The sequence below is a fragment of the Balaenoptera borealis genome (genome assembly GCF_965194805.1).
Source record: "Balaenoptera borealis genome assembly, chromosome: 12".
Classification (NCBI taxonomy): domain Eukaryota; kingdom Metazoa; phylum Chordata; class Mammalia; order Artiodactyla; family Balaenopteridae; genus Balaenoptera; species Balaenoptera borealis.
The window spans coordinates 85430446-85457687 of record NC_138869.1 but is presented as its reverse complement, the minus strand read 5'-3'; the positions used below and the strand labels follow the sequence as shown (position 1 = coordinate 85457687).

At 55.3% G+C, this 27242-nt stretch overlaps 1 protein-coding gene and 1 long non-coding RNA gene across 4 annotated transcripts in view; one reads left to right on the top strand and one right to left on the bottom strand.

Annotated features, from left to right (window-relative positions):
• Window positions 1-24035, bottom strand: part of TNXB (tenascin XB) — a 59770-nt gene extending 35735 nt beyond the window's left edge. The window contains exons 1-11 of one of the 3 annotated variants that reach the window (XM_082346131.1): window positions 23788-24035; window positions 15427-15837; window positions 13308-15047; window positions 12718-12833; window positions 7968-8124; window positions 7521-7784; window positions 5954-6715; window positions 4449-4817; window positions 3017-3310; window positions 1058-1348; window positions 395-700 (exon numbers count right to left, since the gene is read on the bottom strand). In XM_082346131.1, the coding sequence (XP_082202257.1) occupies window positions 395-700; window positions 1058-1348; window positions 3017-3310; window positions 4449-4817; window positions 5954-6715; window positions 7521-7784; window positions 7968-8124; window positions 12718-12833; window positions 13308-15047; window positions 15427-15826 (4699 nt within the window). In that variant the 5' untranslated portion in view covers window positions 15827-15837; window positions 23788-24035. The remainder of the gene's footprint in view (window positions 1-394; window positions 701-1057; window positions 1349-3016; window positions 3311-4448; window positions 4818-5953; window positions 6716-7520; window positions 7785-7967; window positions 8125-12717; window positions 12834-13307; window positions 15048-15426; window positions 15838-23787) is intronic. The other 2 variants (XM_082346130.1, XM_082346132.1) reach the window with 2 other exon arrangements.
• On the top strand, window positions 15847-26710 carry LOC309607530. The gene is made up of 2 exons (XR_014232436.1): window positions 15847-23156; window positions 26454-26710. It is a non-coding gene; the product is annotated as an uncharacterized lncRNA (long non-coding RNA).
• The last annotated feature ends 532 nt before the right edge of the window (window positions 26711-27242 follow it).

The following is a 27242-nucleotide window of genomic DNA, read 5'->3' as shown; positions in this document are numbered from 1 at the left end:
ATGGTGGGAGGGTGTGGGCAGCAGGCAACAGAAGCTCAGAAATGACCACAGCCTGAGCCAGGGGAAGAAGGCCAGCAAAGACCGCGGGGAAAGAACACAGTGGCTGAGGACATCCATGGGGAGGACAGCCCGGGACGAAGGGGTGATTCCCAGTGCTCAGAATGTGGGAAATGGGGTCTGTTCTTGGAGATGGAGAAGCAGGGCCAAGAAAGTTTGGTCAGGGGCTGGCGGCTGGATGCAAAGTCCTGGGATGTCGGGAAGTAGACTGTGGAGGTTTGGCAGAACTGGAGCCGAGAAAGAGAAGGTGGAGGGAAGTGTGAAGGATCCCGGGTCAGGTCCTGCTCACAGGGCTGGGTGTTGGCCAGGTAGGGAGCCCCGTGCAGCCCTGACTCACCTGTGGTGGCCACCACGGACACAGGCCCCACGCGCTGCCTGCCATGAAGCCCGTAGAGGTTCATCTTATACTTCCGGTCGGACTCCAGGCCGGGGATGGTGACCTCATTCTCATGCCCCCTGATGGGCACTGCCTGGGCCCGCCCCTGCGCATCCTTGTACTGGACCATGAAGGAGTCAAAAGAGCCCTGGGCCACCGTCCAGGACAGGCGCAGGGAGTCTGGGGTGGTGCCGGCCACTGTCAGCTCCCCCAGCAGGGGCTGCTCAGGGGACTCTGGGTGGCGGGGCTCCTCTCTCTTCTCTGGGGCTGTAAATAAGAGGATCCAGGCAGGGCTGAACTGGCAGAACCCAGGATTGGGGCCTGGGGTTTGGACAGGTTGTCACACCTGTGCGAGTCTCTACGCAATTAGCATGAGTTCATCACTGAACTCTGAGAAATCTGGCACAGCCAGGGTATGACACACCTTCTGGGCCTTGGGGAGCAGCTGAACAGGATGAAAGGGTCCCAGCAGTGCGGGGGAGGCTGGCTGGCCCTGAGCCCAAAAGCAGGGCCAGGATTCAGAGTCAGCCATCTCGCTGGGAGGCCCCAGCTGGTTCATGGCTGGGGGCAAGCATGTGGAAGACTGGGAGGGGTCACATGGGGGCTTAGGTGGCTGCTACTCACCAGTGGTGCCATCGGCCGTGAGGGGGCCATGCCGCTTCTTGTTGGCAATCCCAAACAGAGTGAATCTGTACTTGTGGTCAGGGTCCAGCGGGGAGACAATGACCGAGCGCTCGGGAGCTTCCACGGGCACCACCTGGGGCCGTCCATCCCTGTCCCTGTATTGGACCACGAAGGAGTCAAACTGGCCCTCAGGGACAGTCCAGGAGAGGTGCAGCGAATCTGGGGTGGGATCTGTCACCCACAGCTTTCCCAGGCGGGGTGGAGTCACTGAGGTGGAATCAGTCGGAGGCACTAGGAAGAGCAGGTAGAGAGAAGGGAGGGACACAGGTCAAAGGATAAGGAGGAATCCATCTCCCACCTGGGGATGCTGTGTGAGGTTGTGCAGGCTGTTCACTACACGAAAGGTGCACGGTGGAGGGAGCACTGAGGGACTGAAATCCAGCCAGCACTCTGCTTGCCAAGCTGTGTATCCTGGCAAAGGGCTATGCCCACCTGGAAGAAGGGGTGCTTTCTTTGATGGGGCACAAAAGCACCGTATGGACTAGTGTGGCCCTGACTCATTCTGCAGCCTGGAAAGGGCTTCAGAGAGAAGGGAGCCCAGCCAGTCCCTTCCACATCTCCATGGCCAGGGAAGTCTTCCAGGACAGCCTCTACTGTTTCCAGGCCTAACAACTAGTTGGTATCTTCTCCAAGAGAGGGAAGCTTAGTCCTTGGCGCGTTTTAACGTGGGAGAGCCCCCCACACCTGTGCTCTGGGCCCCACTTCCTCTTCTCCTACCCTCACTCCCTCGGCTGTGCCATGAGCATTTACACAAGCTCCTCCACTCAGCTGCATTGCCCTCTAGCCTCCACCCTCCCTCTTTGCTCTCTAGTCCCAGCCCAAATTCTAGAAGATGTCTACACTGCTTGTAGTCATGTCCTCACCTACATCACCCTCCCAACCCAGCTCCACCCTCCACCAGCCGCTCTCACCAGGGTGAGTGGCGACCTCGCCATTGCTAAGTTCTGTGGACACTCTGTAGCCTTGAATCACTCTTACGGAATCTGACATGTCTGACCGCGCCCTTCATTTTGGCATCCCTCTCCCCAATTCACCCTGCAGGCACCCCTTCCTCTGCTCTTGCCCTGAGAGTTAGCCATCTCCAGGGTTCCAGTGGCCATGTCTCTTCTCCCTGCCCCCCATCCTGGCTTCTGCCTGTTGGGACACCCACACCCTCTTCAGGCCTTTCCTCTGCTCTCCAGGCCCATGAGGGCAGCAGGATGACCCTATGGCCCCATCACTTTCTGCTTGAGTGACCTCGCCCTCTCTGCGCCTCAGTTCTCCTCATCTGTGAAATGAGCATGCCTCACAGGGCTGCTTATGAGGATTAAGTGCGATGATACACTTAGAACATCTTGACCACATTTGACACTTAACGAATGCTCGAAAGATGTTTAACTAAGTGTCCCCCGCTGCACTGCTCCTCACATCCGTTGCTCCTTGCCTCAGGGAATAGGACTGCCTTCTCCAACTATTCTCTGCAGCAGTCTCAGTGTTATTTGTAAGATAAATATTGAATTATGTCATTCTCTCATGTAAAGCCCTTTGGCGGCCCCCTAGGGTCCTCAGGTGAGGTCCAAGTGACTCAGTCGGACACATGAGATCAGTGAGATCAGTGCCCTCAGCTCCCAGGTGCCCTGACCCTCGCCCAGAGGAAAGAGACTTTGATTCTCTTACAGGGCCACACTCTCTCCTGCCTCACTCTCCCTCTGTTTGCTCTACTCTCCTGCCTCACTCTCCCTCTGTTTGCTCTACCCTCCTCAACCTCCCTGCCTGACCACCACAATTTTCCCTTCGGGATTCATCTCCGGCACCACTGCCTCCAGGGAGTCTTCCTGGAGTTGCGGAAGCACTGGGCAGACCCCCTTCAGGACTGTGCAGAGGGCAGAGGCAGGGGTGTGTGTGAACCCTCTCACTTACAGATCTTGGCTTCAGCCACCAGGGGGCCATGCCTCTTCTTGCCCACGAGCCCGTACAGGACGAATTTGTACTTGTGGCCGACGTCCAGGTTGGAGATGAGGGCTGAGCGCTGGGGTCCCTCTACAGGCACCACCTGGGGCCTGTCCCTGTCTTTGTATTGGATCACGAAGGAGTCAAACTCGCCCTCAGGGACCGTCCAGTGCAGAAGCAGGGAGTTGGAAGTCATGTCCGTCACTGTCAGCTTGCCCAGGCGTGGCGGGGCCGAGGGCTGCCCAGGCTTCTCCCCATCCCTGTCTGGGGTGTGGGGCAAAGCAAAGCACGTGGGCTCAAGCACTGCCTTGTCCCCAGTCTCCTTCCCTCTCCTCTGCCCACTGGCGCACTCCATCCTGGACAGCTCCTTTCCTGGAAGCCTCCATTCCCCGCCCTCTGTTCTCCGGGACCAGCCTTTCTAAGAAGGTGGGCATTTCTCCCCAATCTCTGGTCTGGAGTGAGAGCTTTGGCTCTTCCCTTGCGATAACTTCCTCCCCACTCACAAAGGTCCCAGTCCCTCTTCACACCAAGGTCTCTGGGGGAGTTTCAGGTCCCCTGTGGTTTTCCCTGAGAGTTCAGAACCTTGCCATTGCTGTTTCAGAGCAGTCTGAAGGCGCCTCGGTCCACCTGAACTTCTCTCTCCCTTATCGCCCTCTCCCCAGTGGTGAGCTTGATCTGGAATTGCAGGGGGAGCTGGCTACCCTAGTCCCATAAAGAGGGACCAGGAGGAAATGTGAGAGCCAGGAAGCCCAGGCTCCTACGCTGGTTCCACAAACCTCACCCGTCTCTGAAGTCCTGATGCCCGTGGAGCGCCCTACCACAAGGAACCTCCACCCCTAGTGGAAATGGCTAATGGGACCATGGGGTGCTGTCCACTGCAGGCTGGGCTCGCAGGGTGAGGGGCAGCACCACTGTCCCAGCCTGTCCAGTGAGGGGATGGCAGGGGCTTGGGAGAAGGGAAAGGGAGGAGAGGGCTGAGGGTCAGGATCCTCAGGGCCAGAGGCCTTCCCACACCCACCCTGAGAGACATAGTGGGCGGGCTGGGGCAGAGGAGTAACCAGGAAGTGGGGGCAGGGCGATTCTGCACAAAGAAAGCTGTAAGCGGAGAGCCAGGGGGCCAACAGCCTCTCTCCTTGAATCCTTGTCCCATCCTTTGACTTTTGCCCTCTCATCTACTTTGCCTGGAGTACTCCCCTCCCCGGCCCACCCGACCATTGTGCTAAGACCCCCTCCATCCCTCTTGCCTCTGAACCCTCAACTCCTTTTCTCTCCTTGTTCCTCCTACCACCCTGACTGAAACACCAGCCCTGCCCTTCAATCTCCACCCCACCTCTGAAATCCTAATGGCCCAGCCCCTCCCCCAACCTCAGGACATTGGTCTTGAGCAGAATCCAGGATGTACCCATAATGCCTTGGTAGATGAGAGGGGCAGAGGGCTCGCCCCCGGTAGGGACCCCACGAAGTGACAGCTCATAGGGGGATCCAGGAGGGGGTGAGGGCACCAGAGCCTGACGGACATCCCCTGGCAGTAGTTCCTCATGTGCCCCAGGCCCTTCGGGCACCCGTAGGCGCAGCTGGAAGTGGGCAAAGGTGTCAGGCTGGGCGGTCCAGGCCACGCGGAGGTGCCCTGTCTTGTCTCTGCCCAGCACCCTCAACTCTGCCAGCTCCTGGGGTCGCTGCTGCAGGACAGGGGCCTGAGCCCCTTGGGTCGTCGAAGGGCCTGAGGGAGGAGGCTCATCAGTGGCCCCCAGGAGGTCTGAGGGGGAGGACCCTGGGAAGAAGCAGGGGGAGAAAAACAGGAGAGTGGAGTATGAGAGTCAGAAAGGAAACCCTGGCCCCCAGGCTCTGCCCTCTAGCCTCTAAGAGCCTACAGACCCTCCCTTTTCTGCTCCCGGATCACCCCCTGCGTCACCTCATCGTCCCAAAGGTGCACCACAGTCCTGCACAGACAGGCCCGCAGGTAATAAAGAAAAGAAATAAAGTCTGCCATTCCTCCTCCCACAAGGCTCCTGTGACCTCCAGCCCCGACAGACTACCATGTCCCTCCCCACAGGAACCCCTTCCCCACTGGGTGGTGGTCGTGACTTCCAATAGTGCTGCAGGGACAAGCCTGGAAGAAAGGAGGAGACGGTGGTGTTAGGGGAGGAGGGTACAGAGAGAGTGGGTAGTGAGAAGAGAGAGATGAGGGGATGGGGGGGTGGACATCCAGCTCAGGTGGCATCTGGGCCCTATGGGGGAAGAAGAGGTCCAGAACCCTCCCCATGACAGCCACAGAGCGCCCCTTCCCCGAGCCAGGACATCGTTCCTGTGGGAGAGACAAGTGTGAAGTGAGCCAGGAGGTCTGGAAAGGCAGCTCAAGAAGCAGTGGTTTCACCTCTCACACACACATGCTGCCTGATGGCTTCAAGGCCACCTGCAAGCAGTTCCGATGTGTCCCTTTGAGGTTGGGGCCAAATTGTGGAAAATAGTAACCACTGACCACAGTCTTCAGCCACTCTCACCACAGTGAGTCAGAGTGGGGAACCACTAGTTTCTCTCCCTACCCCACCCAAACTGCTCCAGACACTGCCCCTCCCACCAGATGCCCCTTCTGTTGCCTAGAACAGGATTCCTGGCAGAAGTGTCCTAGGAACCCAAGTGAAAATCAGACAGTCCCAAAGAACAGGTCTCCTTGACCTTGGGTATCCACCAGGACCCTGAGGGTGGAGGTGGCGTCTAGGGACACGAGAAAGTGCGCTTTGTTGGGGGGTTCTCTTGGAGCCTGGGCCAGGTAGGGCTTGAAGACAGAGCGTGCGGTGGGGTGGCAGCCTGAGCAGTGAGGCAGCGGGAGGAACTCATGGATGCTGACTCCAGTGGCAGGTGAGACTGGGCAGGAGATGGGTGGTCCCGCGGCCCCACCCACACTACCTGTGGTGGTGATGAAGGCGTAGGACTTGGAGGTCTGCCCTGCCCGCACCCCGTGGACCTCCACGTGGTAGGTGGTGCCGGGCTTGAGATCTGGCAGGCTGACGGTGCGCGTGGTGCCCGGCACGGTCAGCTCCCCGCCGGGGCCCTCTGCGGGCGGCTGGGGCCGCCAGCGTAGCACCACGCGCTCGAAGTGGCCGCGGAGCCCGTCGAGGGACACGAGAAGTGCGCCGTCGGCGGAACTGCCCAGCACCTCGGGCTTGGGGTGGCGGGGAGCAGCCACCCGGTCGACGCCTTCGGGCGAGAGGCCGTAGGTGCCCTGGTTGGAGTCCCGCTTCCAGGTGCCCGAGTCGGGGCTGGAGGTGGGGTGGGGGCGACGGGCCGGGGGTGCGGGGGAGCTGGTGGGGACGGCCGCCGCCAGGCGACGCCGCTGCAAGTATTCGTGGATGTGGCGCGCCACCGACGTGTAGGTCTGGTTGGCCCGCAGTGGGTAGCCGTGAGCCCGCAGGTGGTGCTCCAGGTCCTGCGCGGTGCCGCGGAAGCGGCCCAGCTCGGCCGTCAGGTTGCCCCACGCCCGCCGAGGGGGCTGGGGTAGGTTCGGCCCGGGCCGAGACTCCGCCTCCCCCTCCTCCGCCGGCCGCGAGGGCCGAGGGGGGACGGGTGGACGCGGGGGCCGCGGGGGCCGCGGGGCCGGGACCGGCCGGGGCCGGGGCTTGGGGGACGGGGCTGGGGCGTGCGCCTCCGGGTGACTGTAGTGGCCTGGTGCTGCCGGGGCGGAAAAAGGGGGAGGGGGAGAGCCGGTCAGTGGCAGCCCCCCACCAATCCCTGCACTCCTCCCCGTGGCAGTTCCTCCCACCGTCCCTCCCACCGGAGCCAGAGGCCTCTTCCTGCGCCCCAGCCCCACCTGGAAAGAGAATCGAGAGAAAGGAGTTAGTGTCCCAGGATTCCCTCACCCCTTGCCCTCCAAGCCCGCCACTGTTGGTGCCCTAGAGGGAAGAAACCAGCGGGAGGGGCCCTGTGTCTGAAGGAGAGAAAGGGGCGTGGGAGGAGAGACTGTGAGCTACAGCGAGGTGGGCGTCCCTCTGTCACAGGAAAAGAAAGATCCAGGCATCTGTTAAGAGACCTTGAGGGTTAGTGGAAAATTACTGCTGAGACCTAAGTCCCCCAATCCCCAATCCTAAAGTCAACAGGAGTGCCGATCTCTAATCTGCCTAATTCCAATCTCTCCAAGATCTGACCACTGACTGAGCTCAAGGGCTGTCCCTGTGTCCAAGTTTGGATCAGAACCCCCCCCATCTGGGTGGGTCGGACAGCACCTCCTATTTACTGCTTCTCTCCATGAGGCAGCTCCTCCCAAACTCCAGCCCACAGCCTTCCTACAGTACTCCAAGCACCTGAGAACTCCATCTCTGCAGAGCCCTTGGTGCACAGCAAGGCCCCCCAGCAGGTGCTTTGGGACTGCCACACGCCCTGTCAAGTGCGTTCAGAGCAGCCTGTGAGCCGGACATGTGGGCTCCCTAGGAAGTGGCTCCTACGCTCAGAAACTTCCCTAACCCTTGGCCAGCCATACCTGTGTTGGCCCTGACAGAAGCCGGGTAGCTTACTGCCCGGCCCCGCTCGGCAGTGACGGTCACCACGTATTCTACGCCTGGCATCAGGCCAGTCAGCAGCGTCCCGTCTGCCTCAGAGGGCACTTCCAGCCGCACCCTCTGGTTGCCGGCACTGACGTAGGACACCACGAACTGGTCCACCTCGGCCTGGGGACGCAGCCAGTTGAGCTCCAGCGTGGTTGGTGTCACAGCTGCCACTCGGAGGTCCTGGGGGCCGTCGATCACTAGCCAGGTCAGAGAGAGGAGGGATCAGGTGGGAGTCTGGATCTGCAGTCACCAGCTTTCCTTCTACGATCCTTGCCCCCAGCCAATCCCTCCCCTCTGCCCTCTTGGAGGGCATATTCCCAGCCACCCCTCTCAGATCCAAATCTCCACCCAGGACCCCACCCCACAGCCCCAGCTCTCACTGGTGGTGATGGTCTTGGAGGCAGGAGGGCCCCAGCTAGTCCCTCGAAGGGCACGGACAGTGACCTGGTACTCCTGACCGGGGGCCAGTCCTCTCTGGTCATAGGCTGAGGCAGAGCTGGGCACTCGTGCTGTGAATGGGGGGCTCGGCCCCTCTGTCTGCAAGAGAGAAAGCACCAGGTAGATCAGGGCTGCCACTCTCACCCCTGCCGCTGAAGCCCCCTTATCCCTTCTTTCTCCAGTTCCAGGCAGGGTCAACATGGGACTGTGTAGAACTGGGCCCTATACAGCTGGGGAGCGTGGGTGGTATCAGCAAACACATCTAGAACACCTACTCCATGCCACGTACTGTTCAAGGCGATTTATATATATGAACTCACTTAATCTGCTTAAGAATCTGATGAGGTGGGTCGTATTATTCCCAACGGACAGATGAGGAAACTGAGGTACAGAAGGATTAAGTGGCTTGCCCAAGGTCACCAACACCAAGAAAGTGGCAGGGATTTAAACCCAGGCAGTGTGACCTCAGAGTCCCCTCTCATGGGCACTACCTTTTTTAGCCTGTTCATCAGCTGTCTGCCAGAATTCTGACACATGCCAGGACTCTTCTTCTGGCTTCCCCCCGGCAACCCTGACTCCCTGGGCACGAGGAGGCTTCTCCTAAGCCCATTCCTGTCATAACAGATGAAGTAGATGAGGGATGCCACTTCAAGTCTCACTTCCTCCTTAAAGCAGCTGCCCCAGCCTGAGCCTCCCCACAGACACCTGCCCCTGTGACCCACGTCATGACATTTCCTTTCAGGTACTTTTCTTGGGTGTGACCCATGTCATGGCCTTTCCTTTTAGGTACTTTTCTTGTATCCTCAGAAGGGTTGTAGGTCCCTCAAAAACAAGGCCCACCTGCTCAAAGTTCCACAAATATGTTCCCTGATTTTGTGCCTGGCATCATTCTGGGCACTGGAGACATAAAAATAAAAGATATGATCCCTGTCCTCAGATAGCTCATGCCCTAGTAGCTCAATGTGTGGCCACGTCTTAAGTTTTATTAGATCCCTAACCCAAATCTCTATATGTAGTACCTGCCTGTGAGAAAACAACCCTCCTTCAAGTATACATGTAAAGTATTATGATTATTTGTGGTGACCCCATAGAAAACCTGCCAGCCCCTGCTCCAGGCAGGGTCTCCTGGAGTGCCAGCCACTGGGGAAACAGGAGGAATGGACATTTGTGAGCAGTCTAACAGCCCAGCATTTCGCCGGGCTGTCCATCTAGGACAGCTAATAAAGACGTTCTGTTCTGTTTAGCTATGTTGGCAGTTATGGGGACACCTCCATTCAGCCAAGTAGGATTGGAAATTTCAAAAGGTACTCTCCTAAACCAAGAGAATTGTGGGGAAATCGGCATAGTAAACACCAAAGTATAAAACCAGATGAGAGTCCACGTAGAGACTTCTGGGTTGAGGATGAAGTAAAGCTTTGTCAGAGTTTTCTTGGCTGAAAAGTTTTCCTGGGCACACAGGATCCCCGTCCCTCTCCTACTCACTCTGCCCTAGGATACCCCATCCTGGGAGGCCTTGGACTGGTCTCAACTCAAGACCTGTGTGCTCCTCCTCCTTCCCAGAACTTATTCTCTGTCCCCTTATTCCCCCAACACACACACACACACACACGAATACACGTACACACACTCACGTACACTTTGAGTGCTCCCTGATGATGTCTGGTCCTTTCAGCAAGACAAGCCCATCCCCAGAGTCCTCCTTCTCCCTTCAGACCACCTACATGAACCTTTTAAACGCTTTGTAGTCCCTCCTGAGATCCATTTGGGAACAGTCCCCTGAAAAGTCCCACTGTCAGTCTAACCCACATCTCTCAGCACCATCTGTCTGGTCTGAGGCAGGCTCTCTAGCCAGATGCTAGCAGCTGGTTCTGCCCCTCGGTGAGAGTTTTGGCTGCTTCACTGATGTCCTTGGCAAGATTCTAACTCTATTCTCGATACCCCAGAGAATAACCTCATGGCCCCAGGTGGGCGACTCCACTTTGGCTGGTCCCTGGAGCTTACCTCATCCTCACCCTGCTTTTCAGACCAGACCAAACAAACTTTTCTCAGGCTGCAAGGGCCTGTGTCCCAATGAAAACGTGGCATAGCCCCAGTTTCCAGGCTGCAGAATACACCCAGACAGGGAATACTTGAACGTCTTTCTGTTCGGGGGTTCACCTCCCTCAGTTTCTTCATGCTTTCTCTCACATTCATAGAAGACCTTGCCTTTTGCAAAATAGCAACATTTCTTAAGTTAGTGGTCCTTGGGCTTGGGGTGCATCAGAATCACCTGGAGGGCTTGTTACAACACAGCTTACTGGGCTCTACCCCCTAGAGCTTCTGAGTCAGTAGATCTGGGGGTAGAGTCTGACAATTAGCATGTCTAGTGCTCCAGGTGACGCTGATGCTGGAGGTCCAGGGAACACACTTTGAGAACCACTGAGTCAGAGGAACAATGCCACATATGCAGGGAAAGCAGGAATGTTCCTCTTCTGTGTTCTGAAAATCATTCCAATAGCTAGGCGTGTCCCTTAGCCAGGAATAGTAGAGTCTGGGCTTTGAGAGAGAAGTGGATCTAGAAAAGGGGTGGGGATAAGGTAGAGAGAGGCTTCTAGGAAGATGGCAGTGGCCAGAGGACAGCCAGCTACTGAATGTACTCTGTGCCAACAGAAATGGATAGAGAGTACTGGCCAAGGCAAGAGGCACAATCGCAGGGGCCAGCCACAAAAAGCATAGAAAGCACAGTCAGAGGGCCAGTAGCACAGGCTGATGTGGAGTCCAAGGGAGGTGTCTGGGGACCAATCTTACGGGAGCATTTTCCACACCCAGGCTCACAGAGAACCCAGAATGTGACAGAGGCCCATACCCAGAGCAAAGCAGATGAGCTAAGAGCATGGCCAAGCTAGACCCAGGCCAGCTCAACACCACCCCGGCCCCACGGAGAGGGAGAAAGCCTAGGGCCTCAGCTGGGAGGCTGCACCCCCTGAGAACACCAAGGATAAGTTCATATTTACTAAGAGCGGGAGACGATGCTACCCTGTAAGCTCCTTCTATCTCAAGTGTTTATTTTACTTCTTCTTTCCCTGAAGTTCCTTAGGAAAGTTCTGTTTAAAAGTCCTACCCTCTCAAGATTAAAACGATGCAAATAATATACACACTCTCCACAGAGAGTGGGAGAAACACTTTACAACGTTAACAGTGCTTGTTTTAGTGCGAAACAGCCAAGGATTATTTGTTTTTTTCTCTAGTTGCCAAATTCTTGTCTTGTGATTACATTATTTTTATAACTGAAAATAATTTTTTTTTAAACAGAAGAAAAATCCAAGCTCTCTTGGTTGTGCAGCAAAGTAGGGATTTCTGCCTCTGCTTCTACCAGGGCGTAAGGAGAGACAGAACATGGCAGGGGTCTGGCCTTGAGGGGATAATAAGAAGACTTAGAACGACTAGGCCAGTTGGGGTGGGGGTGACAGCCAGCATCTCTGAGCTGTCCCTTCTGTCCTAGAGGCTTCCTATGTTTAGGCCCTGGGACTTACTTATTTTTCCAGAGTCCTGACTGGGTAGAGATGAGAATGACATGGCCTACCCACCAACGGCATTTGTGGGATGATGCAGGAAAACATTTGGACAGTAGAAATGTCAGATGATTTGAAACTAGGAGACCAAACACATCATAAAAGCCCGATCTGCATAAAGGGAAATCTTTAATGAGAGGCCACAGTCTTTGTCCTTAGGGTGCCCCCAAATATTTTAAGAGTGAGTTGGAAGGAGACAGAGAAAGGAGGCTTTGCAATGCACCGATGACACGGAGGTAGGGGAACCAGCTCACAGACTCAGAGTGTTGCAACAGCCTGGACAGGTTGGCCCAAAGCAAAAATGATAACACTGAAGAGAGCCAGATGCAAAGGCTTATATTTAGGCTTAAAAAAAGGGTATGTAGTTGAATGTCTTCTTTTTTCCTTCCTTCCTTCTTTTTTCCTTGTTTATATTTTCTAAAGTTTCTACACTGAGCCTATATGACTTTTATCATTAAAAGTTACTTAAAAAATCAAATGTGATCAAAATAACTGACAGTTTGTCAGTTATGAACTGACCACACGTTCCTATATGTCAACTCTGAGAAAAGTGCCAGGGTAGCCAGAGTTAGCCAGGGGAACGACTGGGCTCCTCTTTGCTCCCACATTTTGATGGGGGGGGGCACATGCAAAAAGCAGGAGGCATTAGAGGAGGAAAACCAAAAAGTGAAGGATTCAGAGAACAAAGCATTAAGGAAAAGGGGAGAAGAAACCGGTGGGTTTGGCCTGGAGGGAATGAAGGGTGACGTGATGGCTGATGTCTCCAAATAGTTTAAAGCCTATGGTGTAAGACGCAGGGAAAGCAAAAAACACGTTCTGACGGCTGGCGAAGGCCCAGCTAGGGCCGAGGGATGGATGTCAGAATGGGGCAGATTTGGATCCAGCAATAACAAAAAGAATTGACTACAGTGATGGACAAAAATGGAGTTGGCAGCCTGAGCTGCCAGCAGCAGTGGGCCAATGCTGCAAAGGCTTCTGCACCGGGGGTGGGGCAGAATGAGCAGGCCTTTAGAACAGCTTCGGGAATCAGCCAGCTGGACGCAACCACTGGTTACCTGGGACTCCTGCTTGAGGTGAGCAGGAGGGACCCCCCTCCCCGCAGTCCTGCCCACTCAGCCCCCTCTTGGAGCTTGGCTCTCACCGTGGGGATGAACTGAATTTCGTAGGCATCCACGTTGCCAGGAGCCCGGGTCCACTCTGTCCGAACCATCGTCTCCTCCAGGAGGTGCATCCTCATGCCCTCAACGGCTGGCACCTCTGCCCAGGAGAATAGGATATGAGAAGCTGCTTAGCCCAAGGCACCCCGACCTTCACCATCACAGGCTCCTCCTACTCAGGGCCGCTCTGAGAGATCCACCCAAGCTCCGACTCCTCTCTGGGGGTGGGGCAAAGCCGGCAGCGGCCTGAACAGACCTTGGGTCTCCTTTACTGCCCCCCATCTCCAGGAACACGAAATCTCCCTAAAAGCAACTAAAGGGGCCCCCAATCGGCTCATCAGAGACCTGAAGGCAGGTACCGCCTGCAGGCATGGCCCCCGCGGTTCTGCAGCCCCTGGTGGACACTGGCTCCCTGGCTCCTCCGACTGCCCCGCCCCCCACCCCAATATATGACCCCCCCCCCCTTCACTCTTCCTCCAATTCCCTGGGCTCCTAGGCCTCAGACTCAGGCTTTCCCACTGGCTCCAGTTTTCCAGTCCCTGACCCAGCACTTCGGGAGAGGCTGCCCGCTCACCTTCCCCGCAGTCCTCCCCTGCATAGCCATCTTGGCAGACGCAGCTGCCCTCACGACACTCTCCCCGACCGCGGCAGTCCCCGGGGCACGTCTGGATGGCGCAGTCGGGGCCTCGGAAGCCCTCGACGCATACACAGTGGCCTGCGCGGCACAGTTCCCGAGGCCCGCAGCCCCCGGGGCAGGCGCTGGCGGGAGGCTCTTCCTGCCCACAGTCCTCGCCGCTATAGCCCGCGTGGCACACGCACACGCCCTGCACACAACGTCCACGGCCCCGGCAGTCCGCCGGGCAGGTTCGGGTGGCGCAGTAGGGGCCGGTGTAGCCGGAGTCGCACACGCAGCGCCCGTCCTCACAGCGGCCGCGCCGGTGACAGTTGGAGGGGCAGGTACGGAGGCTGCAGTCCTCGCCCGTGTAGCCCTCCCAACAGGCGCACACACCGTCCTGGCACACGCCGCGCTGGCTGCAGTCGCGCGGGCACCGTCTCACGCCGCAGTCCTCACCCTCGTAGCCGTCGTCGCACACGCATCGCCCCTCCAGGCACTGGCCGCGACCTTGGCAACCCCTGGGGCAGCTGCGCCCGCCGCAGTCTTCGCCCTCGTAGCCCACGTCGCACAAGCACACGCCATCCTCGCAGCGGCCGCGACCGCGGCAGTCCCCGGGACACCGTCGGCTCCCGCAGTCCTCGCCTGTGAAGCCCGGGTTACACACGCAGCGGCCGTCCACGCAGCGCCCGCGACAGTCGCCAGGGCAGGCGCGCGTGCCGCAGTCCCGGCCTGTGTACCCGGGCCAACACACGCAGCGGCCGCTCTCGCAACGGCCCCGGCCGCGACAGTCCCCGGGACAGCTGCGCACGCCGCAGTCCTCGCCGCTGTAGCCCGCGTTGCACACGCACACGCCGTTCTCGCAGCGCCCGCGGCCCCGACAGGCGCGCGGGCAAGCGCGGGCGCCGCAGTCAGGCCCCGAGTACCCAGGCCAGCACACGCAGCGGCCGTCCTCGCAGCGGCCCCTTTGGTTGCAGTCGCCCGGGCAGCTGCGCACTCCGCAATCGTCCCCGCTGTAGCCTGGGTCGCAGATGCATTCGCCTTCCTCGCAGCGCCCTCGGCCCCGACAGTCGCGGGGACAGGTCCGCGTGCTGCAGTCCTCGCCCGCGTACCCGGGCCAGCACACGCAGCGGCCGTCCACACAGCGCCCGCCCTCACCACAGTCCCACGGGCAGCTCCGAGAGCCGCAGTCCTCGCCAGCGTAGCCAGGGTCACAGACGCAGCGCCCGTCCTCGCAGCGCCCCTTCTGGCTGCAACCTCGGGGGCAGCTCCGCACCCCACAGTCCTCGCCAGTGTAGCCTGGGTTGCACACGCAGCGCCCGTTCTCGCAGCGTCCCCTCTGGCTGCAGCCCCGAGGGCAGGAGCGCAGGCTGCAGTCGTCCCCGGAGAAGCCCGCGCGGCACACGCACACGCCCTGCACGCAGCGCCCGCGGCCGTGGCAGTCCCCCGGGCAGGAGGGCCAGCTACAGCTGGGGCCGGTGTAGCCAGGGAAGCACACGCAGCGACCACGGACGCAGCGACCCTGATCATTGCAGTCATCTGGGCAGGACCGGGAAGCTGAGGGGGGAGGGGAGGGGGGCGCCGCGGCATCTGTGGGGTCTGAGCAGGTGGGCCCACCCCAGCCTGGCTCGCAGGAGCAGGCACAGCGGCTCAGGTCAAACACGCCATGGAGACTGCAGAGGCTCCGCACGTCCGTCTGGCCTGGAGTAAGAGCAAGAGGTGGGCCTCAGTCTCTCTGGGGGAGCAGCTGACCCTGTATAATGCTTCCTCTGAGTCAGCTTCTCCAGCAGAGCCAGCCTCATTTCCTAAGGCCATCTTAGTTTCCAGCTGCAACTTGTCAATATATGTGGCCTCCCAGTGCCCTAACATATGCTGGGGAGGAGAGGGCTGACATCTAGTCACGTGGCTCCTCTCTCAGAGTTGTGCCCTGAGCTGCACTCACGGCCCCCAAGGGGGAGGCAGGCATGCCTTTTTCTAACTCATACCGAGGTCCTTTATGGACTAGCGATGCCCACCCAACCCTAACCCACTCCTCCACCTTCCTCTTTTTCTGTGCCCCTTCCTGGGATCACCCGCTCACCTGTGCCAGCCTGGGCAGCAGCAGGACAACATCCCCCAGTGCACTGTTCCTTGAGCCCCTTCACCAGCTCCTCCAGGATCTCCAGCCGGACCCTCAGGGCCTGCACCTCTGAAGCAGGGACAGGGGGCTCAGTGCCTGGGGGACAGCCACAGCTACCTGAAGTGGGCAGGTTAATGCGGTGGGTGAACACCACCTGCTTCTCCCCTCCTTCCACGGTGTGCTCATAAAGCTGAGAAGAAGGGCCTCCCCCTCCTGGCTGCTCTGTGCGGCCTCCTGGCTGGGGAGGAGGCCGTGGGGCTGGGAGTGTCACATTGGACCTTGGAGAGAAAGGGCCTGCTCTGACTGTGCCCAGCAGCACCAGGATGGCCAGGTTGGAGGTTAGGGAACCTTGGGCTGGCATCGTTCAGGAGGCTGCAGAGAGAGAGGGCACATATGAGAGCAGCTTCACAGAGGAGACAAGATGAATGCCCTCCTTCCCCAACACACACACCCATAGTCCCACCACCCACAACTAATCTACCCAACTCACATGCTTGGAAAATCCACGTTCAGCCCAACCCTAACGGATACCCTCCTTGGGCAGATCTGTCTCTACCATGTTTTCTGGTATCATTTGGTCACCCTGCTCCACCCCCTCCACCTACACTGGTCATTTTTGTTTGTTCCACAGACACTACAAGATTACATTAGACTAAAGGGCCTTTGCACTATATGTTTCCTCTGTCTGGGATGTTCTTCACTCAGCTCTCGGAGGCTGTCTCCTTCTTGTTCAAATCTTAACTCACATGTCATTGACCCCCAGAGGTCTTCCTTGATGCCCAGTTGGAGCAGTCTTTCATCACTCTCCAGCACAGGGTCCTGCTTATGTTCTTCATGGCATTTACTGCTGCCTGAATCAACTGTTTGTGTGGCTACTTGTTTGTTATCTTTCTCCCACTGCTAGGATGGGAACTCCGTAAGAACAGGGACCTCATCTGTCCTGGCACTGCTGTATGCCTGTGCCTGGCACACGGGGGCTATTCAACACATTTTTGTTGAATGGATCAGTGGATGAATATAAAAGACTAATCCTTCCACAAGCACCTGGATCCCAGCTCCTATTGTCTTTCAGAAACCTTAAGGTGTAGATTATCCTCTCTCTCTTTTATCAAGCCCCTTACTCTCAACTAGATCCTTCCCATCAGCTTCCCTTATGAGCTCAAAAAGCTCCTGTTTAAAACAAAAAACAAAAAACAAAAAAACCCTCTTCCTCAGGACTTAAATGACCAAATACCAAATATCAAAACATTACAAAGGTGCAAGGATAGAGAGAACAGAATAGGGTCCAGAAACAGACCTACACATATGTGGTCACCTGATTAATGAAAAAGGTACCACTGCAATTAAGAGGAGAATGAATTGTCTTTGTGCTAAATGGTCCTGGGTCAAATGAAGATCCACATGGGAAAAAAAATCTATCTCGACCTTATGTCCACCTACAGAAATTAATTTAAAATGAATATATAGGGACTTCCCTGGTGGCGCAGTGGTTAAGAATCCGCCTGCCAACGCAGGGGACACGAGTTCGAGCCCTGGTCCAGGAAGATCCCACATGCCGTGGAGCAACGAAGCCTGTACGCCACAACTACTGTGCCTGCGCTCTAGAGACCGTGAGCCACAACTACTGAGCCCACACGCCACAACTACTGAAGCCTGCTGCACCTACAGCCCATGCTTCGCAACAAAGAGAAGCCACCGCAATGAGAAGCCCACGCACCACAACGAAGAGTAGCCCCCACTCACCGCAACTAGAGAAAGCCCGCGCGCAGCAGCGAAGACCCAACGCAGCCAAAATGAAAAAAAAAAAAAAAAAAAGGATTTCTTAAAACCTAACCGCAAAACTTAACCATAGAGGTCATCGAAAGACACCATTAAGAGAATAAGAAGGCAAGCTACAGAGTGGGAGAAAATAGGTGAGATATGTCAGAATATGAATATATATATATATAAATTATATATGAAGGGGAGAGAGAGTGGGACACAGTTATTGAGAGTGAGAGAGAGGATTAAAATCTAAACTAAAGAATTCCTTCAAAACAAAGACAACAAACAAAAGGCAGCCAACCCAGTTTTTTAAAGTGGCAAAAGAAGCAGGCTCTCCAGTAAAGAATATAGCCAAAGGGCCAATTAATGTATGAAAAATAAACATATGTATGTGCAGAACAAAACCAGTAATCAGGGAAAGGCAAATGAAAACCGCAACAGGATGCCGTTAAATATCCACCAGAACGGCTAAAATTAAAGGGACTGTTGTTGCTGGATATTGGCAAGAATGTGAGGCTACTGGAACTCTCATTTATTGCAAGCAGGAGCAGATATTAGTGCAACCGGACTTCCCTGGTGGCGTGGTCGTTAAGACTCTGCCTGCCAATTCAGGGGACACGGGTTCGAGTCCTGATCCGGGAAGATCCCACATGCTGCGGAGCAACTGAGCCTGTGCATCACAACCACTGAGCCTGCGCTCTAGAGCCCGCGAGCCACAACTACGGAGCCCATGCGCCACAACTACTGAAGCCTGCACGCCTAGAGCCTGTGCTCTGCAACAAGAGAAGCCACCACAATGAGAAGCCCGTGCACCACAACGAAGAGTAGCCCCCACTCGCCACAACTAGAGAAAGCCTGCGCGCAGCAATGAAGACCCAACGCAGCCAAAAATAAATAAATAAATAAAATTAAAAAAAAAAAAAAACAGAAAGAAATTAGTGCAACCACTTTGGAAAACCGGTAAGCAGTTTCTACTCAGGCATACAGCCTATAACTTAGCAATTCCACTTCTTGGTAAATATCCAACAGAAACGACTGCGTACATCCTCCAAAAGACATGTACAAGAACGTTCATGGGATTTTTTTCATATTAGCCCAAACTGGAAGCACCTCAAGTGTCCATTAATAGTAGAATGGATAAATAAATTGGGGCATAGTCATAAAATGGAATACTATACAAAAACACCCTCTTGGGACTTCCCTGGTGGTACAGTGGTTAGGACTCAGCACTTTCACTGCTGGGCCCCAGGTTCAATCCCTGGTCGAGGAAGATCTGCAAGGCGCACGGTGAGGCCAAAACCAAAACAAAACAAATGAAAAAACACCCTCTTGTTACATGCAACAACATGGACAAATTTCGCACACATAACGCTAGGCAAAAGAAACCATACACAAAAAAAGAACGTTGTGAATGATGCTATTTATATGAGCTTCAAAAACAGGCAGAGCTAATACAAGATAGGATAGAATTACTAGAAATATTTTGTACCTGGAACTGGGTGGTAGTTAAACATACGTATACATAATCAAAAATTAATTGAGCTATACACTTAAGATATGTGCATTTCACTATATGCACAAAAATATACTTGATACGCAAAATATACTTAAAGATTTTTTCCCCCAATCTCACACTCCCTCCAACCACCACATATTTTTCTTCTCTACTTCATGGCCATAGTTGTCAAAAGATTTATCTGTACTCGCTATTTCTATTTCCCCATATCCCATGCATACCTCCATCTGTTCCCACCTGACTTCCCGATCTCCTTTCAACCCAAAGGTTACCAAATAGCCCTCCCAAAGGTCTCCCAATGATCTCAGTGTCACAAAATCTAAAAGACGTTTGTCTTCACCTTACTTGATCTCTCTCAAGATCACCGGATACTGTTGACTACATCCTCCATTTTAGAGCATTCTGTATCTGTGCTGTCAATAAGGTAGACAGGAGAGATCACTGACTCTCGAACAATTGAAATGTGGCTAGAGTGACTGAATTTTCTTTAGTATTTTTAACAGCTCCCCAGGTGACTGCAGCGTGCAGCCAGAGTTGAGACCTACTGCAGTAGTCGTCCACCCAGGTACCTTCATCCAGACCCATGACTTTAATTTCCAAACTATACCCCAACATACAAACTCTCTCCTCTTAACTCCAAGCAATATATCCAACCTCCTATTTGGCATCTCCTCTTGGGCACCTCAAATTCAACATGTCTGAAACTGAACTCAACGTTCATCCTTCCTGTACTGCATCCCCTCTCAGTGTTCTCTACTGCAGCTCACGTCCCCATCAGTCATCCAGCCTCACAAGCCAGAAACCCAACAGCCTGTTCAACACCACTGTATTTCATCATATTTACCCATCTTTTATTGTAAATGTCTCTTTAATCTGCTTATATCTCTCCCTCTAAGCATCATTATGGTCCAAGCTACTATCTATCTTTTGCTTGACAACTGCAATTGCCTCCTAGCTGGTCGCTCTGCTTCCATTCTTGCCCCCTTATAGTCTTGCGAAGGCAACTAGAATGTCCCTCTCCCCCTAAAACTCTTCAGTGTCTCCTTTCCGAATACTCTTCAAACACTGACAGACAGCCCTGCATCATTCGGCCTCTGCTGACCTCTCCCACCTCATCCCCCATAAGACTTCCCTCCCTCTCTCCACTCCAGTCTCACTGGCCTTAAGTCCCCCACACTCTTCACAGCCGCAGACCTTTGCACCTATGGTTTCCTCTATGTGGAATGCTCTTCCCTTTTTTCTTGGCTTCCTCATCCTTCAGGTCTCAACCCTACATCACTTCCTCAGGAAACCTTTCCTGCCCAGGTCAGGTTCCCCCTATCACGTGACATCACAGCACTGTGTAACTCCCATTTGTAGTATTTATGACAATTTATAATTATATATTTATTTGCGGGATTATTTTATTACTTTCTTGCCCACACTCAATCTTACCTGCCAGACTGTAAGGTCCATGGGGGCAGGCATAGCACCTGCTTCTTTTCTTGGCTGCTATGTCCTTGCATCTGGCACATAGTAAGTGCTCGATAAATACTTATTGACTCTATAAATATTTAGTCAATTTACATAGCTCAACTTAAGCCCAGAACTAGCATCAGGGCTGGAACCAAGGACAGGACCAAGGTCAGGGCTAGGACCACGGACAGTGTCTGGGGCTGAAAGTTGGTTAGAAAGAGCAGCTGGGGCAGATGCTGACCAGGGAGCAGGCCAGGTGTGGATCCTGGCAGGGCTGCATGGTACAAGCACTTTGGAAAACCATTTGGCACAATCTACCAACTCTACTAGAGCCATATGCCAACCCTATGACCTGGCACTTCCACTCCGAGGAATATACCCACCACAGCAGTACTACTCGTAATAGCCTCAAACTGGAAACTACCCAAATGTCTCACATCGGTAGAATGGATTAAATAAAGTGTGGTTTGTTCACACAGTGGAATAAAATAAAGCAACGAGAACAAACTACAACTATATGCAATAACATGGATGGGTCTCACTAACATGGGGTGGAGCAAAGAAGTCAGACACAAAAGAGAATGTGCTGAAACATTCTATTTATGTGAGGTTTGAGTCTAGACAATGTTAATCGTCAACTGGTAGTGTTACAAGTCAGAAGTGCGGCACTCTCGGGGGAGTAGTGACCAGAAGGGGCATGATGGGGAAATTCTGGGGTGCTAAGAACATCCTGTTTCTTGATCTCAGTGCTGGTTACCAAGTTGTGTTTGTTTGTGGAATCCACTGAGGCAAGAATTGGGGGGCACAGGGAGACAAGGGTTAGAGAGGAAAGGTAGTGGGGCGCTCGGGGTGAACCAGGAGAGGGGGCTATGGTAACAGAGGAGTGTGCAGGGGGCAGGTTCAGGCGAAGGGTTAAGGAGAGGTGTTAGCAGGTGCCCAGTTCTTCCAGACCAGAGAGGCTGGAGTGGGAAGGAGGGCAGGGTGAGTGGTGGGAATGCTGACTGGTGAGGAGGGAAGGGACTGCGACCGGCACCGCCTTGCAGCACGCACACGTTTCCTGGCTTCCTACACTTAAAATTCTCCTCTGGGTCTGAGAAAAAGGAGTTTTCGGGGCTACCAGCCATCACACCCCGCCACCACCCCATGAGAGATGGAAGGGAGCTGGACTAAGGGACAGAGCGTTTCCACACTGAGAGGCACCCTGCCCGACAAAGCCTGGGCAGAGAGACCTGGCAGGCAGAGAGCTGCCCTTCCCTCGGCCCCTCAGCCCTTCTCTCAGCTTGGAGTGTAGCCTTGGGCATGAGGTGGGCTCTGACCTACCTTCAAATCCTGTTGCCCTGTGTCTAAGGCCGTGCACATCACCGGGTGCGTGCACACACAAATATACGTACACAGACAAATGTACTCATGTGCGCTCCTCCACAAATACAAATATGAACACACTTCTTATATACGTATACTCATATTTATCCAAAGAAGCTTGAATCTTTGCAGGCACACACATTTGAGCATGTGCATGGGCACACACACATAATCTTCTCTTCACATTTCCTCCACACCTAGTCATTGGGTGATGCCTAAAAAAAGCTGATTTCTCATTGGCTCAGAGGGCAGCTATGTGAGTCAAAGAACTTAGTTGGAGTGAGGGGAACCACACAGGAGGCCCTTCTCCAGTGGGGAGGAGAGGATACAGGGTGCCCCGCACCCCTGGAGGCCTTTGGGAGCTGTCCAGTCTCCCTACCCCGACAATCAAATCCTGCATCTCTCCCCACGTGGTGGGGGGAAGGGGGAAGGTCTCTGCAGCAGGAAGGAAAGAAGCAGGAAAGTAGTGAAGCTGGCCTGAGAGGAGAGAAGTGGCCCCCACAGGCCACACCCCCAGAGCCTCCTTCCCAGTACCCCTCTCCGGCCGGGTCTCCACCACCCCCCAGCTCCCCATTCCCAAGTCTTGGAAGAATCCCGCTCTTCTCTCAGCACTAGGAAAGCAGAAAACTTGGGTGTCCCTTGTGTCTCCCCCTCATCACCCTCCCCTGCCGCTGCATCTGGGGTGCCTGTGTGCTGTGGGGAAGGAGGGAGCACGTGGCCTCATCTTCTCGGCATCCTCCCCAGAGTTGGAGGGCTGGCAGGGATGGGGGGCATCTTCCCAAGCTATGACTCAGCGTGCAGGCGATACATGTTGTGGCCAACTTTGACACTTCGCTCATCAGGGACTGTAGGTCCCAAGAAGTGGGGAGAGGGGCTGGCTTCCGTGAGGGATGTTCCAAAAGTGGGGGATTTTGGCCCCATCCCCGTGCTTTTCTCTGCTCCTCATGGCACAAGAGGAGTGAAGGTAGAAGGATTCCAGGACCACGAGATGAAGGAGGGAGATGAGGGCGGGCTCCAGATACTGGGTTGGAACCAGGTGGCAAGGAGATACCGGGAGAGGGGGGAGTTGGAGGATCCAGAAGCCCCTTATTCTGGGGAGCTAATGGGCCAGAGAAATGGGAAAATTAAAAGAAAGGACTTCCGGACCCCCAGTGGGAAAGAGTTTTGGGGGGCAGTGAGAGATAGAAGGTGGGTTCTGGTCCTGCACTGAGAGACCAGGACTGAAGGGAAAGGAAGGTTGAGGAATTGAGGTGCTGGGTCCCCAGGGGTTTGGAGGCAGGGCCAGGGAAAGAGGGGAGGGGCCGAGGGTCTGGGAAGTGGGCGGGGATTGGAAGCCGACAGACGGCAGCTGCGGTGTTTCCATGTTTCCGAGTTGCTTCCCAGTAGTTCCTCTCAGTTCCATTTCCAGTTGTTTCCAAGCCATTAAATTCTTTCCAGGCGAGATAAGGGTCCCGCCCGTCCCACCCAGGGTGTGTCACGTGTAGGGGGGAGGTTCAGACGAACAGAAGCAGGAGAGCCTGGAAGGGGGATGGAGCGAAGACGGAGCCCCTGTGCCCCTGGGGCCATCTCTCAGTCATCACAGCCCCGCTGAACCGTGAGTCATGGGTGCAAAGCTCTCTGCCAAGAACAAGTTTTAGGATTCTCTCTGCAGACTCCATGCCCTTCCCAGACCTGAGAGTCCTGACTCTGCTTCATTTCAGCACTTCCTAAAGGCTCCAGACCCCCAGAACTCCCTCCTGGACCTTGCAATCCACGTGCTGCCACCTGGGGAGTCCCCATCTGGGTGCTCAAAGAAGCTCCCTCGGGCACCTTCCTGGAGCTCTGGCTCAGCGGCTCCAGCCAGAGCACTTGGGGTTCCACCAGCACTTTCCTCCTGAGGTTCAGCTGGCCACCAGCTCCGCCTGGGCCCTGGCTTCTCCAGCCCCAGCAACTCCAGGGTCCAGAGCCCCCGCTCACCGATAACCACCTCCACCTTGGTGCCACGCCTGGTCCTGTCCAAACCCCAGCATCCACCCCCAACCCTCACCAACACCCACACTGACTTGTCCTCCCAGACACACCCTCCACAGGGAGTCCAGTCCCCAGCGCATGGTCCTATTCCTTCTGCCCCAACGGAAAGTCCCCGCTCTGGGAGGCTCTCCTGCCAACCTTCACCTGGGGTGTGGGGATAGAAGTCCCCGCCTCTCCCGGCTCTTCCTTCCTTCTCCCAGAGTGCTGTTCCTTACCTGAGTAACAAGCGGCTGCAGTGTCTCTGCACCTGCTCTGTCCCCGACCTTGGGAAGGGGGTTCTCGGGGCAGGGTGGGTGCGCACCCCTTGGCAGCCCTGGGCTCCTGGATGTCCCTTTGCTTGTTCCCTGCAGCAGGGGCTCACTGAGCCGCCACCCGACCGTCGATCTGGGCTGCGACACTGAGAAGGAGGGAGTCTGCAGCGAGCAGGGGGAGGAGAAGGGGAGGACCAGCATGAGGTCAGGGAGGGGAGCGGAGATAGGGCAGGTCCTCCCACCCTCCCGCCCCTGCCAGGCCCTCCCAACGTCATCACATGCCACCCCTCCTCTCCTCCCGCCGTCATCCCGACACCCCCCCCACCCCCCCCATCTGGGATCTCTGGTCCCACAATACCCTCATCTCACCCCCTCCAGCCCTCGTCCAACCTCCCACATCCTTTCCTTATCCCATTTTTACCCTTCCTCCTCACCCTAATTTCTGTCCAACTTGACAGCCCCATCCTCATGCCATTTCTCCTTTTCCTCCACCATTTCTCCACCTGTTGCCCCTGTTCTCTGACCTGTTTTCTCCTCTCTTGCAACACCCTTTCCCATGTCCAGGCCCTCTCCCTCCTCCCTCCCCTGCACCTCCCCACCTCTTCCCAGCTGCCACATTGCTCCAGCTTGGATCTTGCCCCATCTGTCTGTTGCCCAGCACCCACTCCTTCATCCCCCAACCAATTATCTCCCGGCAGGGCAGGGAGCATAGGGGACGGGTGGCAGGAGGAAACCTCCCTCCCAAGCCTACATCTCTCTCCAACAGGGGCCTTCTCCTTGTCCCCACCTCTGCCCCTGCCCGGCCCCATTGCTGCCACCTGCATTCTCCCCTTTTCTTGCCTTGTCCCCGCTGCCTCTCCCGATCTGTACTGTTCAGTCAATCTCTGGCTCTCAGCTCGGGATCAATGACCCCTTTTCATTCTCTCACCTCAGCAAATTCCTAGAGAAATGAGGGATGAGGCTTGGGCACTGGCTGGACAAGGGCTTGGCTGAAGACCAGGACATAGAAGACTTGGGAAAGAAGGTGGGGTTCAGGGGAGACAGGGAAGGGAAGCCTGAAAGTTAGGAGGTTTAGGGATGGAGAAAGAGCGAAAGGCAGGCGCAGATATGGGGGTGGGGGCACAAATGGTGAGGTGACGTTCTGGAAAGTAGAAGAGGGCTAACGTCTGGGTGCTGCAGGGGTGCAGGAGCAGGGCTAGGGAGAGAGTCATGGGCTGGAGGAAGAGGTCACTTTGATATCGGGCAGAGACAGGAAGACTGACCAGAGGGCAGGGTGGCAGACACACCCACATCAGGCTGCTGGGCTGCTTCTCTGGTCTCATTTCCCCATGTGCTTTGCCACCCTGACAAGGGGCTGAAAAGGAGACTTTGGCCAGATGAGAAATATCCAGGCTGAGGGAGACCCCATCCCAGGCTTCACACTGAGGATAAAGTTCTTGCCACCCAGCTACAATCCTCACCATTGAGGAGTAGCTTGGTCAAGTCACAGGTCATGGGTGAAAGGGACGTGCAGGAGCCTGTGTGTGCCCGATTCTGCTGCTTGTGTTGGGGCACAGGTGTCCGTACCCTGGTCAGGTCCCCAGGCTCGTGCGTGTGGTGATCCTGGGTCAGGGCGCGCTGGTCCAGCACATGGTTGTGCCCTATGCCCCGTGAACTCCCAGTGGCTGAGGGCGAAGGCTCGCACGTTCCCTCGCGTGGGTGTCCCCGTGTATCCGTGTGTCTGGGTGTGTGTGTGGCTGTTTTTTTTTTTCCTGGCTTTGATGGGAAGGATGAAGTCAGCTTCTTGGATGGAGCTGGGCTCAGCTTCCTTCCTCTGCCTTGGCCCGAAGCCCCCAGAGCCTGGAATAGGTAACAGCTTCCCTCAGATCTCCAGGCAGGGGTTGGGGGAAAGTAGATGAACGGATGAAGGAGGGTCTGACACAGCATTATGTGGAGAGAGCAGACTGCTGAGAACAGATATTCTCTGATACCCCCAGATTCTAGTAATTCTAATGGTCATATCCTTTTTTTTTTTTTTTCCTTTTTGGTCCTATACCCTTTGTTTTATTTATTTTTTGTTTATTTTTATTTAAGTTTTTATTTTATTTATTTTTTTGGCCACACCACACGGCACGTGGGATCCTAGTTCCCCAACCAGGGATCGAACCCACGCCCCCTGCAGTGGGAGCACGGAGTCTTAACCACTGGACCGCCAGAGAAGTCCCTTGGTTTTATTATTTAGGAAGTATGGTCACCATAGGTATACTTGGCCCAGACAGTGGCCAGAAGACCCTGGAGAGAAAGAAGCAAGAGCTGAAAGGATAGCCCTGGGGTGTTTTGGAAGTCCACTTCTGGGGAGAGACGGGATGCCAGAGTCAGAGAAGGGTGCGGGATTCCAGACATTCACAAGCTCACAGGGCATTTGAAGAAGCCACTGGAGGCCTGACAGACATAATTCCAGGTTCTGAGATAATCATTATCTAAAATGTTATCCACACCCTGGATTTCAGGCTCTTGGAGGAGCTTATGTCTTATATATGTCTGCATTTTATCAGAAAAGCACTGGGCCTCGCATAGAGCAGCTGCTTCATAAACGCCTGTCAAGGGCTCCCCTGGTGGCGCAGTGGTTAAGAATCCGCCTGCCATTCCAGGGGACACGGGTTCGAGCCCTGGTCCAGGAAGATCCCACATGCCGTGGAGCGACTAAGCCCGTGCGCCACAACTACTGAAGCCCGCGTGCCTAGAGCCCGTGCTCCGCCACAATAGAAGCCACCGCAGTGAGAAGCTCACCCACCGCAACGAAGAGTAGCCCCCGCTCTCCACAACTAGAGAAAGCCTGTGCGCAGCAACGAAGACCCAACGCAGCCAAAAAATTTATAACTAAAATAAATAAACAAATGCCTGTCAATACTGAGTTGTGAAATGACTGGGAGAGGAGGGTGTCGCAAGAGTGCCTGGCAGGGAGCCCCAGGGCGAAGGCAGGGAAGTCCAGTGGTCAGAGCCAGCTTGCCTTCACTGAGGTGTCCCAGGCGATGGGCAGAAAGAAAGGCTGGGGTCTTATCAAGAGCTGTCTGCATGCTCTGGCTATTCCCTGAATCCTCAGTCCAAGTGTCTTCAGCTCTGGGCCTCCATCCTTGAATGAAGCTCCAAGTTCCTGTCCTACCCTCAGGAGGATAAGGGATAAAAGGTACAGCAAGGAAGGAAAGGGAAAGCCAAGGAGGAGTCAAGGAAGACAAAGAAGAGTAAGGGCAATTGAGGGCAAGGGCCTGAAGGATAGAGAGAGGGAGCAAAGAGAGGCCAGGGGCTGCGATCCAAGGAAGCAGTCCCAGACAGGGGAAGATAGAAAACAGTTGTACTGGGCTTCCGTTTACAAAGCCCTTCCTACACCGCAGCACTTTATTAATCCCACTTTGTGCTGAGGAAACAGAGGCTCTTAGACA